The sequence below is a fragment of the Vidua macroura genome, chromosome 14 (assembly GCF_024509145.1).
Source record: "Vidua macroura isolate BioBank_ID:100142 chromosome 14, ASM2450914v1, whole genome shotgun sequence".
Classification (NCBI taxonomy): domain Eukaryota; kingdom Metazoa; phylum Chordata; class Aves; order Passeriformes; family Viduidae; genus Vidua; species Vidua macroura.
In genome coordinates, this window is record NC_071584.1 from 11,557,670 (window position 1) to 11,571,920 (window position 14,251).

General features: G+C 42.8%; 1 protein-coding gene across 4 annotated transcripts in view; it reads left to right on the top strand.

The window, feature by feature from the left end:
- Nucleotides 1-6,902, top strand: part of THOC2 (THO complex subunit 2) — a 48,993-nt gene extending 42,091 nt beyond the window's left edge. For 2 of the 4 annotated variants that reach the window (XM_053989920.1, XM_053989922.1), the window contains exons 34-39: nucleotides 2,247-2,384; nucleotides 2,746-2,815; nucleotides 2,894-3,051; nucleotides 3,659-3,735; nucleotides 3,837-3,884; nucleotides 6,040-6,902. In XM_053989920.1, coding sequence (XP_053845895.1) covers nucleotides 2,247-2,384; nucleotides 2,746-2,815; nucleotides 2,894-3,051; nucleotides 3,659-3,735; nucleotides 3,837-3,864 — 471 coding nt within the window. In that variant the 3' untranslated portion in view covers nucleotides 3,865-3,884; nucleotides 6,040-6,902. Of the gene's footprint in view, nucleotides 1-2,246; nucleotides 2,385-2,745; nucleotides 2,816-2,893; nucleotides 3,052-3,658; nucleotides 3,736-3,836; nucleotides 3,885-6,039 lie in introns of those variants that run through there. The other 2 variants (XR_008439324.1, XR_008439323.1) reach the window with 2 other exon arrangements.
- The last annotated feature ends 7,349 nt before the right edge of the window (nucleotides 6,903-14,251 follow it).

Here is a 14,251-nt window from a genome sequence, read left to right on the forward strand (position 1 = left end):
ATGAGTCAAGATTCAGTTGGTTAATTGAAATTTTGCTTATATTTTCATTACTTAAGCTAAAGTTTTATTTTAAAATATTTACTTATTAGCACACTGATTTAATTAAGCAGGCAGTGGAACTATTTGTAATCAAATTAACAGCAAACAGCTTTATTTTTCTAGTTAATTTGAAAAGTTATGTTTTAGAATTAACTGTAATGTGTTTGTGTAGACTTAGCTGGAAGTGTGTTGCAGTTGTGTGACCTTTTAATGGATTTATTCTTTAAGTGTTTGGGGAACTGGGGGGGTGTCCAACCCGTTCCTTCCTTTTCTAAATGTTCTTTTCTAATCTTTCTCACTTAATGAACTAATCTTCACTCTTCAGTGCCGTTCTAACAGACTTAAAGCAGTTCATGACAATGTTCCTTGTACATGGTGTAAGACAAGTTAAATGTTCTTTACTTCCATGTACTTATTTGGGGAAGGGATGGGATGTTCAGATGCCTGTAAGATTTATGAGTTCAGCTTCCACTAAAAGTTAAAAGTCTAGTGCTGTTGTCTGCTTACAGACTTTGTTTATTCCTGACTTTGCTCAGTTTCTGGAGCCAGACAACGGAAGTACTGGTTTACACTGCAGGTTATAAAATAAATGGTGCCAGACTTGAGTTAGGGTTTGGTTTTGGGTGTGTTGTTGTTGGTGTGGGTTTTTTGGTGGTTTTTTTTTTTTTTTTTTTTTTTTTCTTTGGCATTTGTCCAAGTTACAAACCACACCAAAGCACACAAAATTTGATGTGTCATCAGCTGGCAGCATTTCTAAAGCAAGTTGATAAAGTCTTTCTGGTAAAGGAGGTGGGGGAGGATGGATGTAGTTTTCCAAAACTCTGCATTGGAATGGTAGAGGAGCAGTGGAATCTATCATGGACAGCCATGAGAACACAAGAAATGGAACAGGAGAAAGCAGAGCTATGAGGTTGCTTTCTCCTGTGGAAAGCAGCTCTAGGAGACAACTGAATGGGGCTATTTAGAGAAAATATATTTGCATGTCATTGTCAGCAAAGAAGAGAGCAGGAATAAATTTACTTGTGGAATGGCATTGTAGGAAATTGAATAAGAAAAGAGGAGTGAGGGAAAATCAAAAAGAAATACCTAGTGCAAGAAGTATTGAAGGTTCAGTCTGTTGTAGGAGAATAAAATTCCATTGAAATAAAGGGAAAGAGACCTAAATTTTGTCAGTGTGACTTTTAAGATAGGATCACTAACATCAGGTTTTGGTAAGTTAAACATTTACTGAAACTGGAGAAGGACAGAATTTAGTTTTGAAAGTTGACACACTAATTGGTTTGGTTCAAGTGATATCTTGATTGTTTTAAACTAATCTTCCACTTACCTCTTTTGTTGGTGTCCTTTTAAGTAAGATGTCTCTCTAAAAAGAAATACAGAGGACATTTTAATAAAGATTTTTTTTGTCCCCAAATAAAATTGTTAACTTAAGGAACAGGAGAAAGAATGAAGTATACTGATTTAAATCTGTGTGCTGGTGTAACTTAAATACCAAGGGAAGTGGTTTTAATTTAAAATGTGCTCTTAATATTTTTTAGATCTAACTATATAATTGTTTTTAAAAAGACAGATACAATTGCTCTAATGTATCCATATTTATGTAACAGATGTGCTGCCTGTTTTATGGAGCTTACCAGAATTGTTTAGAAGAGATAGTGGAATAACAATCTAGAACATATTAGAGAAAAGAAAATTCTTTTCTATGTTCAGCTATTTTTCTCATTTGAAGAGAAAAATTTGAAGGTTAGAAATTATATTAAAAGACATTATTTAAAGTATTGTCTTAAATACTTTGTTGATAAAGATTACTCTTTAAAATGAATTACAGCTTGTTTAAGCAGCTGATTCAATTCATTTGTTCTGGGCAAGACTGCAGGTGTTAACTTAGTCCAGTATCCTTCATATCCTGTTCCTGTAGCCCTGTGTCTGATTTGTGGTCATGCATCCAACAGTCCTGGTGAACAGTCTTGTGTGTATTTAATATAAATGTTTCAGTTAAGAGAAAATATTCTTGAATTGAGTAAATAAACTGTAGGTTAAATTATAGATGACGAGTTTGAACATGTCTTCAATCACTCTTTGTTTTGCTAATAAAATATTTATGTTTAATATTTGAGCTAGGTTTGATATGTTAGAATAAGACTTCTTTTTATTTACATGTCTAGGAATATTTATTAATATTTGGTGATGTTGCCTTAATTTAACAGCACTACATAAACCACACTACTCCAACACTGTCCAAGAGTAAGGAGAGAGAAGTGGAGAAGAAAGATTTGGACAAGTCAAGGGAAAGATCCAGAGAGAGAGAGAAGAAAGATGAAAAGGACAGGAAAGATCGAAAAAGGGTTGGTGACATTTTTAATGAACTAGTTTAGACAGTTGGTATGTCCTTGGAAAGCTTTCTGTTCCAAGCCCTTGCAGTAATTCCAGTAATAATTGGCAGTAGAGCCCATTTGAGCAGAAGTGATCTGTATCAGACAGAGGTGGCTTTTTTGTTCTGTTACTCTTTCAAGGGTCGGTTTGCAGTAATGTATTCAAACCTCTGCTCCCTCCAAACCAATCTCCAGAAACTTCACATGAGATATAACACCTCAGTTACATTCTAAGTATTCAAAAATTAGTTCTCCAACATAAGAATACAAGCAGGTGCTACTTCAGGAGTATGTTTTAATCTGCTAACATCTGCATAATTGTATTTGGTGCCAGGATCATTCAAACAGTGACCGAGAGGTACCACAAGATTCGACTAAACGACGCAAAGAGGAAAATGGCACAAGTATGTATTTTACTTTTTGTGTGAGTGTTTGTCAGGCTTTTACTTGTTGTGAACTACAACTTTCTGTTCTGTTTTTAGCTGGTTCTTCAAAACATAGCAAAAGTGAAAGTCCTTCTGATTCCCCTCGCTTAAATGAAAAAGAGAAGGAGAAAAACAAATCAAAATCTTCAGGAAAAGAGAAAGGTGATTCAATCAAGGCAGAAAAGATGGAGAAGAGCTCCTCTGGTAGCAAAAAGGTAAAATAACCTCTTCTCCTGTTGTTTATTTGTTATTGTTGCTGACAGGACAAGCTGATATTTTTTTCCTGAAGTTGATTGATGCTTTATAGCCTAAATTTAAAAGATATGCTGTGAATGTGTAAGAAAATGCTTCTGAAACTTCTTGTATCTTGTGGCTTTAAATATCTCAGCAGTCACTCGTGGCAGGAGCAAGACAGTTTGGAGGACTAGTTCATTTTGGCAGTAGCCAGGAAAATTCAGAACCTGCAGGTTCCAAATAATCTAAAATATTTGCAGACTGCTCTTAACTTACATATAAACTAGCCTGTAATTCAGATTTCCACGTGCATGTGTCAGCACAGCTTCTTTTGGTGAAAGCAGATAGGTTGCAGTCACATTTGTATTTACCAAACTGTGGTTCCCAGTTGCAGCTCTGCTGCTGGCACTTACCAGGGAACTGGATGAGAAAGATAAAATAATCTCAGAAATCACAGAAGCTGAGTACTGTCATTTTGAGTGATGATTTTTTTTAAGCTGTCCAGTTCTAATGTTAAATGTTACAGTCCTAAATGTCCTGTACAATGGGTACCATAATAAGCTATTTCCCATATGTGTATTTTTAAAGGAATCAAGACATGATAAAGAAAAAGCAGAGAAGAAAGAAAAGCGGGACAGTACTGGGGGGAAAGAAGAAAAGAAACAATATCCTTTTAAACATTGACATTTCAGAAAATTTCTGCAAAAGAGCTTTCTTTTATTATATGTAGCAAAGTACATATATTTTTCCTTAATAAGGAATTTACTCATAAATCTTCAGACAAGCATAGATAATGAAGATTCCTTCAGGAAAGGTAAAAATGTTTGTTAATTAATTTCTTTGATTTGGTGTCTCCCCGTGGGTCCCATTAACTGGTAATGGATATACAGACAAAACAGCCTAAAATCACCCAGGGTGGTTGGACAGTGTTTTGGGGGGGGGTTAGTTGTTTTTGTTTGTGGGAATTTTTGTTTTTGATTGATGGTGTTTCATGTTTGGGAGTTTTTGTGGATATGAGTTGGGTTTTGTGGGTGGTTTTGGGTTGGGTTTTTAAAATATTACTATTATTTATATTTTAAAAATATTTGTTAGTAGTCTAAATTTTTTATTACTGCTTGAGGAGAAAAATACTTCCCTGTTATCATCAGAGAGATTATATAGAGATGCTCAGATTTTTTTTTTTTTTTTTTGGAAAAAAAGAAGAGGCGGAGGATGTGGCATGTCAGCAGTGTTTGGTGAAGTTGCATCTTTGTTGCTTTTTCCAAGAAAAGTTGCCATACAAAAGCAGAGGTGGATGTATGTAATTCTGATAGTTATCAGCCTTGATAATCTACCTGTTGCTTAGCAAAATTTTACCTAATGTAGCAAATACAAGTTTTGTGTCTTCATCTTACTTTTAAACCACAGTGCTACATAGTACAGTTGGTCAGCTCATTGTCTCTGGATAATCTTTTATCTGGTCTGATCTGAGGAACAGGATAAAGAAAAACTTTGGCATGGAAACATGGACTATTTAAAGAAAGACACTTTAGAGTATTTTGAGTGACCCTTATTCAGACTGGATCTTCTGGAAAAATCAATTGTTCTTTGTAGTTGATGAGGCTCTGAATGGTTGGGGTTTTTTTCAGACCTGTGGAGCTATGTGGACACTTAAATGTTGTTTTATGGGTATGGTGGCAGGGTTTTTTCCTCCTCTACACCTAGCTATTGTAAGAGTTTTGAAATGTTTCATTTTTAGATATTTGGGAAGGAGAGTGTCCCAGTGAGCTTAAACTAGTTCACCTGATCTATCCAACTTTAGTCACAGGCTGCTATTAATCTTTATACATAAGGCATAGACATTTTAAGGAAAGGAAAAAAAAAAGAAAAACCAAAATTTGAATGTCTGAGAAAAGTCTCCACTCCCGGATTGTGACCTCAGAGCAAAGGGGCTTTATTTGAAAAAGGATCTCGTGTTCCATTTGGTGTCAAGGCTCATTGAGGCCCGGCAGTTAACAGCACATAAGTGAAGGAGTTTGGGTAACAGAGCTTGTGCTGATACCAGGTGCCCCTTGCGGGTAGGTAAAAAGATGGGAGTTCAGGTTATTGCTTCTTAGTACTAATTCTTTTTTTCTTCTTGAAATAATGAAAGATACTTCTGTGAATATTTTCTAAACTGAAATTTATGAGCATTCTCTGGAAAGAATTTGCTGGAATTTTCTTGACTCTTTGTCCTTCATAGCTGTTATTGTCTGATCACTGTAGAGGAATCCCAGCTTTTTCCCTATTCTTTTAAATGCTATTTTGGAGCAAAAGGAAAAAGGCAGTCTTGGTAGATGAAGTTCACTACTGAGCACTTACAGCTTCTTTAATAATAAAATATGAAATTTTATCTTGACTAGAAATTCAATATAAAGTGAGGATTTAAGGATATAAAGTCATTAGTTAAAAAAGCACAGCTACGTTCTGCTGAGTGTAAATAACAAGTGCTCAGGTAAATGTCAGTTGTACTGTGGAATTCACATCCAGCTGTGTGATGGGCTGGAATTTCTGGGCTGGAACACTGACAGCACCCCACTGTGTGCATAGTGAAGTATGAAAAAGTGCTTTGTATAGCAGCACAGTTGTGGAATCTCATCCTGTGCTCCTGTTAAATCTTTGATACCATTCTTCCTAGTGTACAATGTCTGATTGACTGCATTTATTTCTTACCTAATTTAGAGATAATAAGATTTTCAGGGGGTTGCTCCTCTAAAGGAGTTTATACCCTCACAAGTGACTACTTGTATCCTATTTGTATGCTTAAATTAGCATTTCACTACTTACTTGATGTAGTTCTTGCCATGGAATTAGCTAAAGTTAGGAAATGATAAAAATAGTTTTATTTCCCCCTTCATTCTTTGAGTTGTGAATGGAATAAAATTCCATGAAGTTGTGAGATCGGTGTTCATTTGAACATCTAATTCTAATTATATACACCTTTGTTGCAGGTGACATTGAAATGGGAAGATATCCAGCTGTGACCAGAAATGTATTTTCCAGAGTATAGATTGCACAGAAAATTGTGAATGAAGAGGACCCATCTGCATCTCCTTAAATTATTCAGTTCTCTGCTTTATTTCCCCATGCTAAGGACTTAATTGTTCAGTTGTACATTACTGTATTTTTAACTTGTTGCTTAGTTTCTTATACATTTATTTTCAGTACCTGGCTGAAAGTGTTACCTATTCCATATTTTAGCACAATGTGCTGCAAACAAACAGTTGCCATAGTGCAAATGAGGTTTCATGTGTACATAGTTCCACTTTAGTTTGTCAAAAATACTGCCTGAGTGTAGTAATTCTTTCAATTTGAAATTGCATTCTTTTAGATGTTTGAAAACCATGAATAAACAGTTATTGAACCTTTTTGGATTTACCTCATTTAAACTCAGTTTTTATTTATTACTTGGCCTGTTTTTAATATCGGTAACAAAAAAAAAAACGAAGTTAAGTGGGAGCACTGTTTTCATGCAATGCTTAGGGATTATTTGTATATTGTGTATAACGTTGACTTGTTTAAAAAAACAATGAATGAACCCTGTCCCATCCCAATCTAAATCTGTGCTCAGTTGTCCCTTGTCACACCTTTTGTTTGTCATGTTGTTTTTAGATTGATTGGAAATGCTCTCTTCAAAACTGAAATAAATTAAGTTTCAGTTACAGCTACAGGAGCTTTGTATTGCTGAACTTTAGTCTGAAAATTTCACAATGACATTTTTAAAAAAAAAAAAAAAAGAATTTTTTTATCTGCTAAATTCTACCAGTGTAACCTTTTTTCTAAATAAACAATAGTTTTCTCAATGGGTCGTAAATCATTCTCTGTGTGGTCACTTTATTACTTCTCTGGATTGTTATGAAAATTGAATGTTAGTTGGAATCATGGCCAGGGTGGTTCCTGTCCCTCTGTACCTGCCCTTTTTTAGTGCCAAGGGCTGGTTGTGGAGTGTGTGGTGCCTGCTGTGAAGTGACAGATGTGCTGCCCTTCTCCAGCAGTTTCCAGGAGCTCTGGGTTTGCCTTCCTGCATTCAGTCATGTTTACACCTTGCTTTTGAGCCGTTTGTCCCTTGTCCAAATGCCATTAAAATCTCAATTTTGTATCAAATATTAATACTATTAAACACAGGGACTTTTAAATATTTTGGGGTTTTGGTTTGTTGGGGTTTTGGTGAGATTATTAAAAAATACAATATAAAGGGAATTTTGATCAAAAGTTGAGCATCCCTGGTGCTGTGTGCTTTCAGTAATGTGGGATTTGGAACAGAAGCTTGTTGTCTTGATGCGTGCATTTGAAATGCTAAGTATTAAGAAACTGTAGTGCTTATAGACTTGGTCAGTAAAACTCTCCTGATTACCTTTGTTCTGATTACTGAGTGAATCAAAAGATTACAAATCCTGGCCCTGCAGTGGAAGAAAGACAAATTGAGAAGAGAATTGGGTAAGAGTTATCCAGCTAATTGGAGGTGAGAAAGAATTACTGAAAAGAAGAGTAACTAAGCTAAATACTCAGGTCCTTTTAATTTCCCCATTGGGACACTAAAATGAAACACTTCTATCAAAGTCACTCTGATCCTTGGGCTTTACTGCAGTGTCAACGAGGTGAGGCTTTGGGCAGGGCTGCAGCCATCGGCCTTCCCGAGCTCAGGGCTGCCGCACCAAGGTGGGCGAAGGAGGTCACCATGGGGGTCTCTGAATACAGTAATCTCCAAAAACCAGGAGCCCACCTGTCGTCCCAGACACTGACAGGGAAACTGAAACAAGAATTTAGAATTCAGCTTGGAGGAAGCATGTACCTGTCCTGGCAGGAGGGTTTGTCCTCAGCTGTGCTGCCACAGGCACGGCAGGAGCAGTGGGGTGTTTGCACATCCCTGGAAGCAGTGGCGGGGAGGAGAAGGGGTGTGGGATGCTACACTGACCCTGTCTGGCAAGTGCAGGCACACCCCTGGTGAGCTGCAGCACTCAAAAGGGAACGATTAAACTTTGTGCTGTGGTTGGGATAACTTGGATGTGCTCTGTAATGTCCCGATTTCCTGACAGGGGGCACAGGAACAGTTTCTGGCCGAGTTAATGCCTGTTGGAAGGGTTTTCTCTCCCAGATACTTTGCAACTGGTCCTTCTGATCCTTCTTCCTTATGTGGGTCTCTGCAGGGACTCCGGTGCATTTGTGGAGACAGCAGTGAGGGTTTGGTGATGGGAGTTGTACACAGAGTACAGCCGGGGGAATCAGTGAGTCAGGAATCAGTGAGAGCTGGAGAAAGCATGGAGCTGGCGGGGCTGTGTGGCTGTACATGCCCTGGCACACTCATTGACTTTGTGCCCTGGTGGCTGAGAAGGCCAAGGACATGCTGACTTTCATCAAATAGTGTGGCCAACAGAAGCAGGGCAGTGACCTTCTTGTGCTGGTGAGGCCACACCTCAAATCCTGTGTCCAGCTCTGGGCCACTCATGGCAGGAAGAACACTGAGAGGTGCTGGAGCCTGTCCAGAGAACAGCAACAGAGCTGGGGAAGGGTTTGGAGCACGGGACTGAGGAGAAACAGCTGAGGGAGCTGGGATGTTCAGCCCGGAGAAAATGAGGCTTGGGGTTGCCCTGATCACTTTCTAAGTCTCCCTGGAAGGAGGTTGTTGCCAGGTGGGGGTCAATCTACTCTCCCAGGCAACAAGCAACAGAACAATACTGAACAGCCTCAAGTTGCTCCAGGGGAGCTTTAGGTTGCATACTAGGGAAAGCTTCTGCACTAAAAGGTTGATCAGGCTTTGGAGCAGGCTGACCAGGACAGAGGTGAAGCCACCATCCCTGGAAGTCTTCAAAAGATGTGTGAATGTGACACTTAGGGCCAGGTATTAGTGGTGATCATGGCAGCTGGGTTAAGGGTTGAACTCAATGGTAAGTCTTTCCCAACCTAAATGTTTTTATTGTTTGAGAGGATTGTGGGGAAGAACAGACAGAGCTGGGAGGGTGGGCAAGCAGCCCTTCCCTGGTCCTGGCCCATGGTTCTGCAGGAAAACCTGGTACCCAGAACCCATTAATTAAGCCCTAATGTGATGTTCTAATTGCTCTGTATAATCTGCAGCATCTGTGATAGGTCACAGCTTCAGCTATTTCATAATAAAGCGTTTTCCCTCAAGACTGGCAAACGTCCCTTGTTTAAAGGTCAGGGGAATATTAAATAAACACCATTTATATTTATTTGCCTCGGATCAAACCACGGCTCTTACATTAATTTTGGAGGATTTTTTGGGCAATTAGCTTGCTCAGGCTATATTTGGAAATCAAATGCAATATTTGTCGAAAGACTTGGAATTATATTAAAAATCAGCTTCACCAGGAGAGGGGAAGGAGGGCGCTCCAGCTGGCGGCGTTCGCCGGGGGCCGGGGCCGCCGCGGGGCCCGGCGGTGGCGGCCGCAGAGCGCGGCGCTCCGCCCGTGCCGGCCGCTGCATGTCAGTGTTGCGCCGAGCACGGCAGCGCACAGCTCGGCCTCCCCCCGCCCCCTTCCCGAACCCGCGGCTTCCCGGCTTTACAGAGCTGCAGAACGCTCTGGGTTGGATGGGACCCTGAAGATCACCACGTTCCGACCCTCTGTCGTGGTAGGGATGGCGTTCCGAGACCAGGTTGCTCTGAGACTTGAATGCTTCCAGGGATGGGGCAGCCACAGCTTCTCTGGGCAACCTGTGCCAGCCCCTCAGCACCTTCACAGGGGAGAATTTTCCCCACATATCCAATCTAAACCTATCTTCTTTCAGTTTAAAGTCACTCCCCCATGTCCTATCACTCCATGACTTGTAAAGAGTCCTTGTCCAGCTCTCTTGTAGCCCCTTTAGGTACTGGAAGGTGCCCTGAGGTCCCACCAGAGCCTTCTCTTCTGTGGGCTGAACAGCCCCAACTCTGGGGCTGTTTCCAGAGAGCGGCTCCAGCACTCTGAGTTTCTTTATGGCCCCTCTGGACTCACTCCAGCAGGTCTGTGCCGTTGTGCTGTGGCCTCCAAAGCTGGACACTGCTCCAGGTGGGATCTCAGAAGAGCAGAGTTGAGAGAGTACAATAATCTGCCTTGACCTGCTGGCTGTGCTTCTTGTGATGCTGCCCAGGATGTGGTTGGTTTTCTGGGCTGTAAGTGAACATGTTATCCCACAGTTATCCCCTTTCCCACACTGCCCTTCATGCTGCCCTCTGTCCCTGCAGGAGGCACCAAGCCCTTGTCTCCTGTCCCTGCTTTTGTGGCCCTGTCCCCAAACCTGCCCACATCAACCGGCCCAAGGCCCAGGCACTGCTCTCCCACACTCTGCTCTGCTTCTGTATTCCTTTAATCAATTTCTGGTGTTACATCATACCCTTCCCTACTTGTTACAGCATATCAAGCATCTGCCACATGCTCATTAATTGGTCAATTACTTTATTTATGTGCTAAACATTATCTAAAGCACCAGTCATTACCAGCATCATGGCTTTGGTTTTTGTTGTGTTTTTTACAGGCTTTACGTGCCTTACCCTCTCCTTACTATCAAGGCTGGGGTGCATGCCTGCAACCCTGTTAACCCTTTGTGGTCCAGTCACCAGCTCAGTCCCATTCCTGAGCCCTGTGCTGGTCCCCACTCTGAGAGGGCAGGTCAGTAATCACTGCCAAGTTTCCCAGCCCTTCCTCAGAGCCATTTCTCTTTGGATTTATCTTGTTTTCTACTGCTACCTTCAACTCCTCCCTGCCTGAAATTAGGATGAAGTAAGAAAACCCTGAAACCACAAGAAACATATGATGGGAGAATCCTCCATAACCGTCTGCTGGGGCAGGCCAGGTGCCACCACACATCCTGGTTTTGATCTGATGCTGCAAATGAGCTCCGAGTTCACCCTGAGGTCTCAGCTCTGCCTGTTGGCTTGGAGGTGCCAACAGCCTTCTCACCAGTGGGAAATTGCTGCAGAGTAGGATCCTGTCCTCTTGCTCCGCTGTAAGATGTCCTGTCATCCTCAAAATGCCACGATGGCATAAATAATTAAAGGCAGTAACACTTCAGTGATAGAAACAGCAATAAATAAACACTTGGTGTGTGCACCAAGGTTTCATTATCCTGCCCTTGGTGTCAGCCCATGGAGGCAGCACCATCCAGCACATCAGTGCCGTGGTGTGCAAGTCAGCGCTGCAGGAGCTTCCAGTGAGCTTTACCAGGGAAGGGCAGAGGTTTTACTGCTGCACTGGCTGTAAGGTGTGCATGGCAGCTCCTGTACTCACACTCCTCTCTGGGTGCTGCTCCTTGTCTGGTGGGGCAGCTGCTGCCAGTGCCTGTGCCCAGGGGAAGCTGGAAACCATTTCTGTTGATGCTGTTGCAGTGATGGTGCCATATTACAAACCAGTCTCAGTAATTTCTCTGTTGGTAACCGATGAAATAAAAGCAAGAAAGCCCAAGCACAGAGTCAGAGCAGGGCTGGGATATTGAGGGGCAGATTTTGGCCAAACCTGCTACCCACAGGGCACACATAGGAGGAGTGTCCCAGTCACGGTGCTGGGGCTGCAGCCTGGGGCTCCTGGGCTGGGAGACATGCAGCAGTGGGTGCCCTGGCCCTGCTGGTGCTGTCCCATGGTGTAATGCCAGCCTGGGCCCCTTCCTGTGCTGCAGGACAGGGTGCTGCTGCTCCTGGGGACACTGTCCTCCCTGATACCAATTTCAGATGTATTATATTCTTAGTAAATACTACAATGAAATTTATAATATCCATGCAAATATTATCTCTGTATTTAACTCCTTTTGGTTAATTGAATAGAGCTATCAGTATCCAAATCTTGTTTATGTATTGCTGCCTGCAAAATAGAGCCTGTTTTCCAGACTGAAATGATGACTATGGGCACCAAAGACATTTTGTAATTTAATTTTAATATCCATGACATAATATTATTTTAATAACCGTGAAGAACAATTGTTTATGAAAAAATAAATGTTGCAGTGCTTTGCACAAAACCTTTGAAGGAAAAATGATACAGTATTTATTTAAATTTGTTGTCAGGTGTGGTGTGCCACGGGGAAGAGCTGCTATTGGTTTGGATTTTTAGGCTCAAACTTGAACACTGTTGAGGTCCTTTTGCTGCCACTGATGGTTCTTGGAATTTGATGCATTACTCTGAATTTTTCCTTATATTTCCTTATATACTCCCCACCTGCAGAAGTCTAGAGACAAGATCATGCTGGGGTGTGTTGGAGCCCAGCATTCCAGGGGTGCCATGCAGCCCTGCAGCCATTGCTGTAGTCTGTGTAGCAAGTCCAGGTTTTGTTCCAAAGTGCACTGCCCTTGTGGCCCAGGGAGGCTCTGGACTAGACCATCTCCTGCCTCTCATCCATGTGGCTACAGACCCATGTGAGGCCATCCCCCACCCCATGCCAGCTGGCCAGGCTCTCCCAGCTCTGGGTGCAGCTGTGCCACTTTGCCACAGCCCTAACTGCCCTGTTTCACCTGACACATATTTATTAGAAAAACTTAACACCCACTGTGCAGGATCTGGTGAGCCCCTGGTAGGGCAGCACCGCAGTGACTGCTCCCTCAGGGCAGGGCTGGCATCAGCCTGGCACTGGCCTTTTGCTGGGCTCCGTGGGCACACGGAGCCCTGCTTGCAGACACATTTTGGCAGGTGGGGGAAGGCAGCATAACTCACCCCCGTGGCTGGTGCAGGGCTGTGTGTGGCTGTCAGGCAGCAGGGAATGGATCAAGACAGCTCTCTAGAAAAATGCAGTCTGTCCATGTTGGCCTGGATGTTAAGCATGAAATGAAAGCTGAAGGACAGAACAATATTTTGTCCATGCCTCCCTGTGTTCATTGTGTGGGCACTTCACACATAAATAGGCTCATTTCAGGGAGGCCTCCCTGTGCCCTGTGGGAAGCGTGGTCCCACATGGAGCCCAGAGTGCTCAGCACAGCACCCTGCTTACACCCAGGATAACTTGACACCTTCATTCTTGTGAGGTGATTTAGGGTTGAATAATTGTTGTTTATTGCTCTGTTTTAGTCCTTGCTTATTCCTGAGCTTATCTGCAGTTGGTGAAGCCTCGGCTGAAGACACAGGGTGGGTTCAGCACATGTCTTCACTTATGGAGCACCAGTGGCAGCTCCACAGGGACTGGGGCTGGGCTCAAGCAGCCCCATGGTTGGGATGGGACCCACTGCCAGGCACCAGGTGCTGAGCTGGGAAAGGTACCAGTGACTGCCAGTATATTTTTCCCCTTTCTCCTGCAGCCGGAGGCAGTGCCACAGGGACACTCCAGGCATCTCCTGTTTTGCAGGGTGTGTTTTGACCAAACCACTCAGGTCCATGCTCAGCTGCTCTGCAGCAGCACTACTGCCCAAGACCTCCTCTGGGGTATTTTTTTTATATTTCAGAGGCTGATCTTTTCATCCCCAGTCATCCAAGAGAAGCCTGGTGCTGCTCTAGCTCAGCCCCAGAGGCCCTGGGTGCCAACAGCAGTGTCACCCTCAGTGGTCCCTGGAAAGAGCCCAGGGAGCTGGTTCCTGATGGGGACCATGTGGGTGGAGTGGCCAGGGGTAGCTCCAGAGAGGTGCTGGGGTGTGGTTTGGATACACACCAGCTGTTTAATACCAGGATTACTTCCCACGGTTCATAGTTTGTGGTGACTTGGGAAAACTACACTGTGGGTGAAGTAAACTCAATAAATTAGAGCTGGGATTAGCTGCAATGTTGGGTGAAAGGTTTTTTTCCATAAAGAAACATTGCTGAAAAGCTGGGAATTGCAGGAAAATATATCTGTGTAGTGAATATTTAAGGAATTAATTTACCCACACTGCTGCCCACTGCAGTGGCAGAGCAGAGCATCTCCCACCCTGGCTGCAGCCCTGAGGCTTCTCCCCTGCTCCTCACAGGGTGCTCCTTGCATCTTGCAGGATCAACCAGTTTCCATCATCAAGAAAAGAAAAAATTAGTTGGTTTGCAGGTTACCAAACCAGGAATACCCATTTCCCAGTAGTATCCTCAGTTCAGTGTGGGGGCCCCTAAGCTGGGCAGGCTGGAAAGGCTTGGAGAAACCTGGTCTAGAGAAAGGTGTTCCTGCCCATGGTGGGGCTGTTGGAACTGGGTGATCCTTCCAACTCAAACCTTCCCAAAGTTCTGTGGTAAACATCTGAGGAGCATCCCAGACTGGCCAAAGGGAGCGCAGTAGGGATGGACTCTT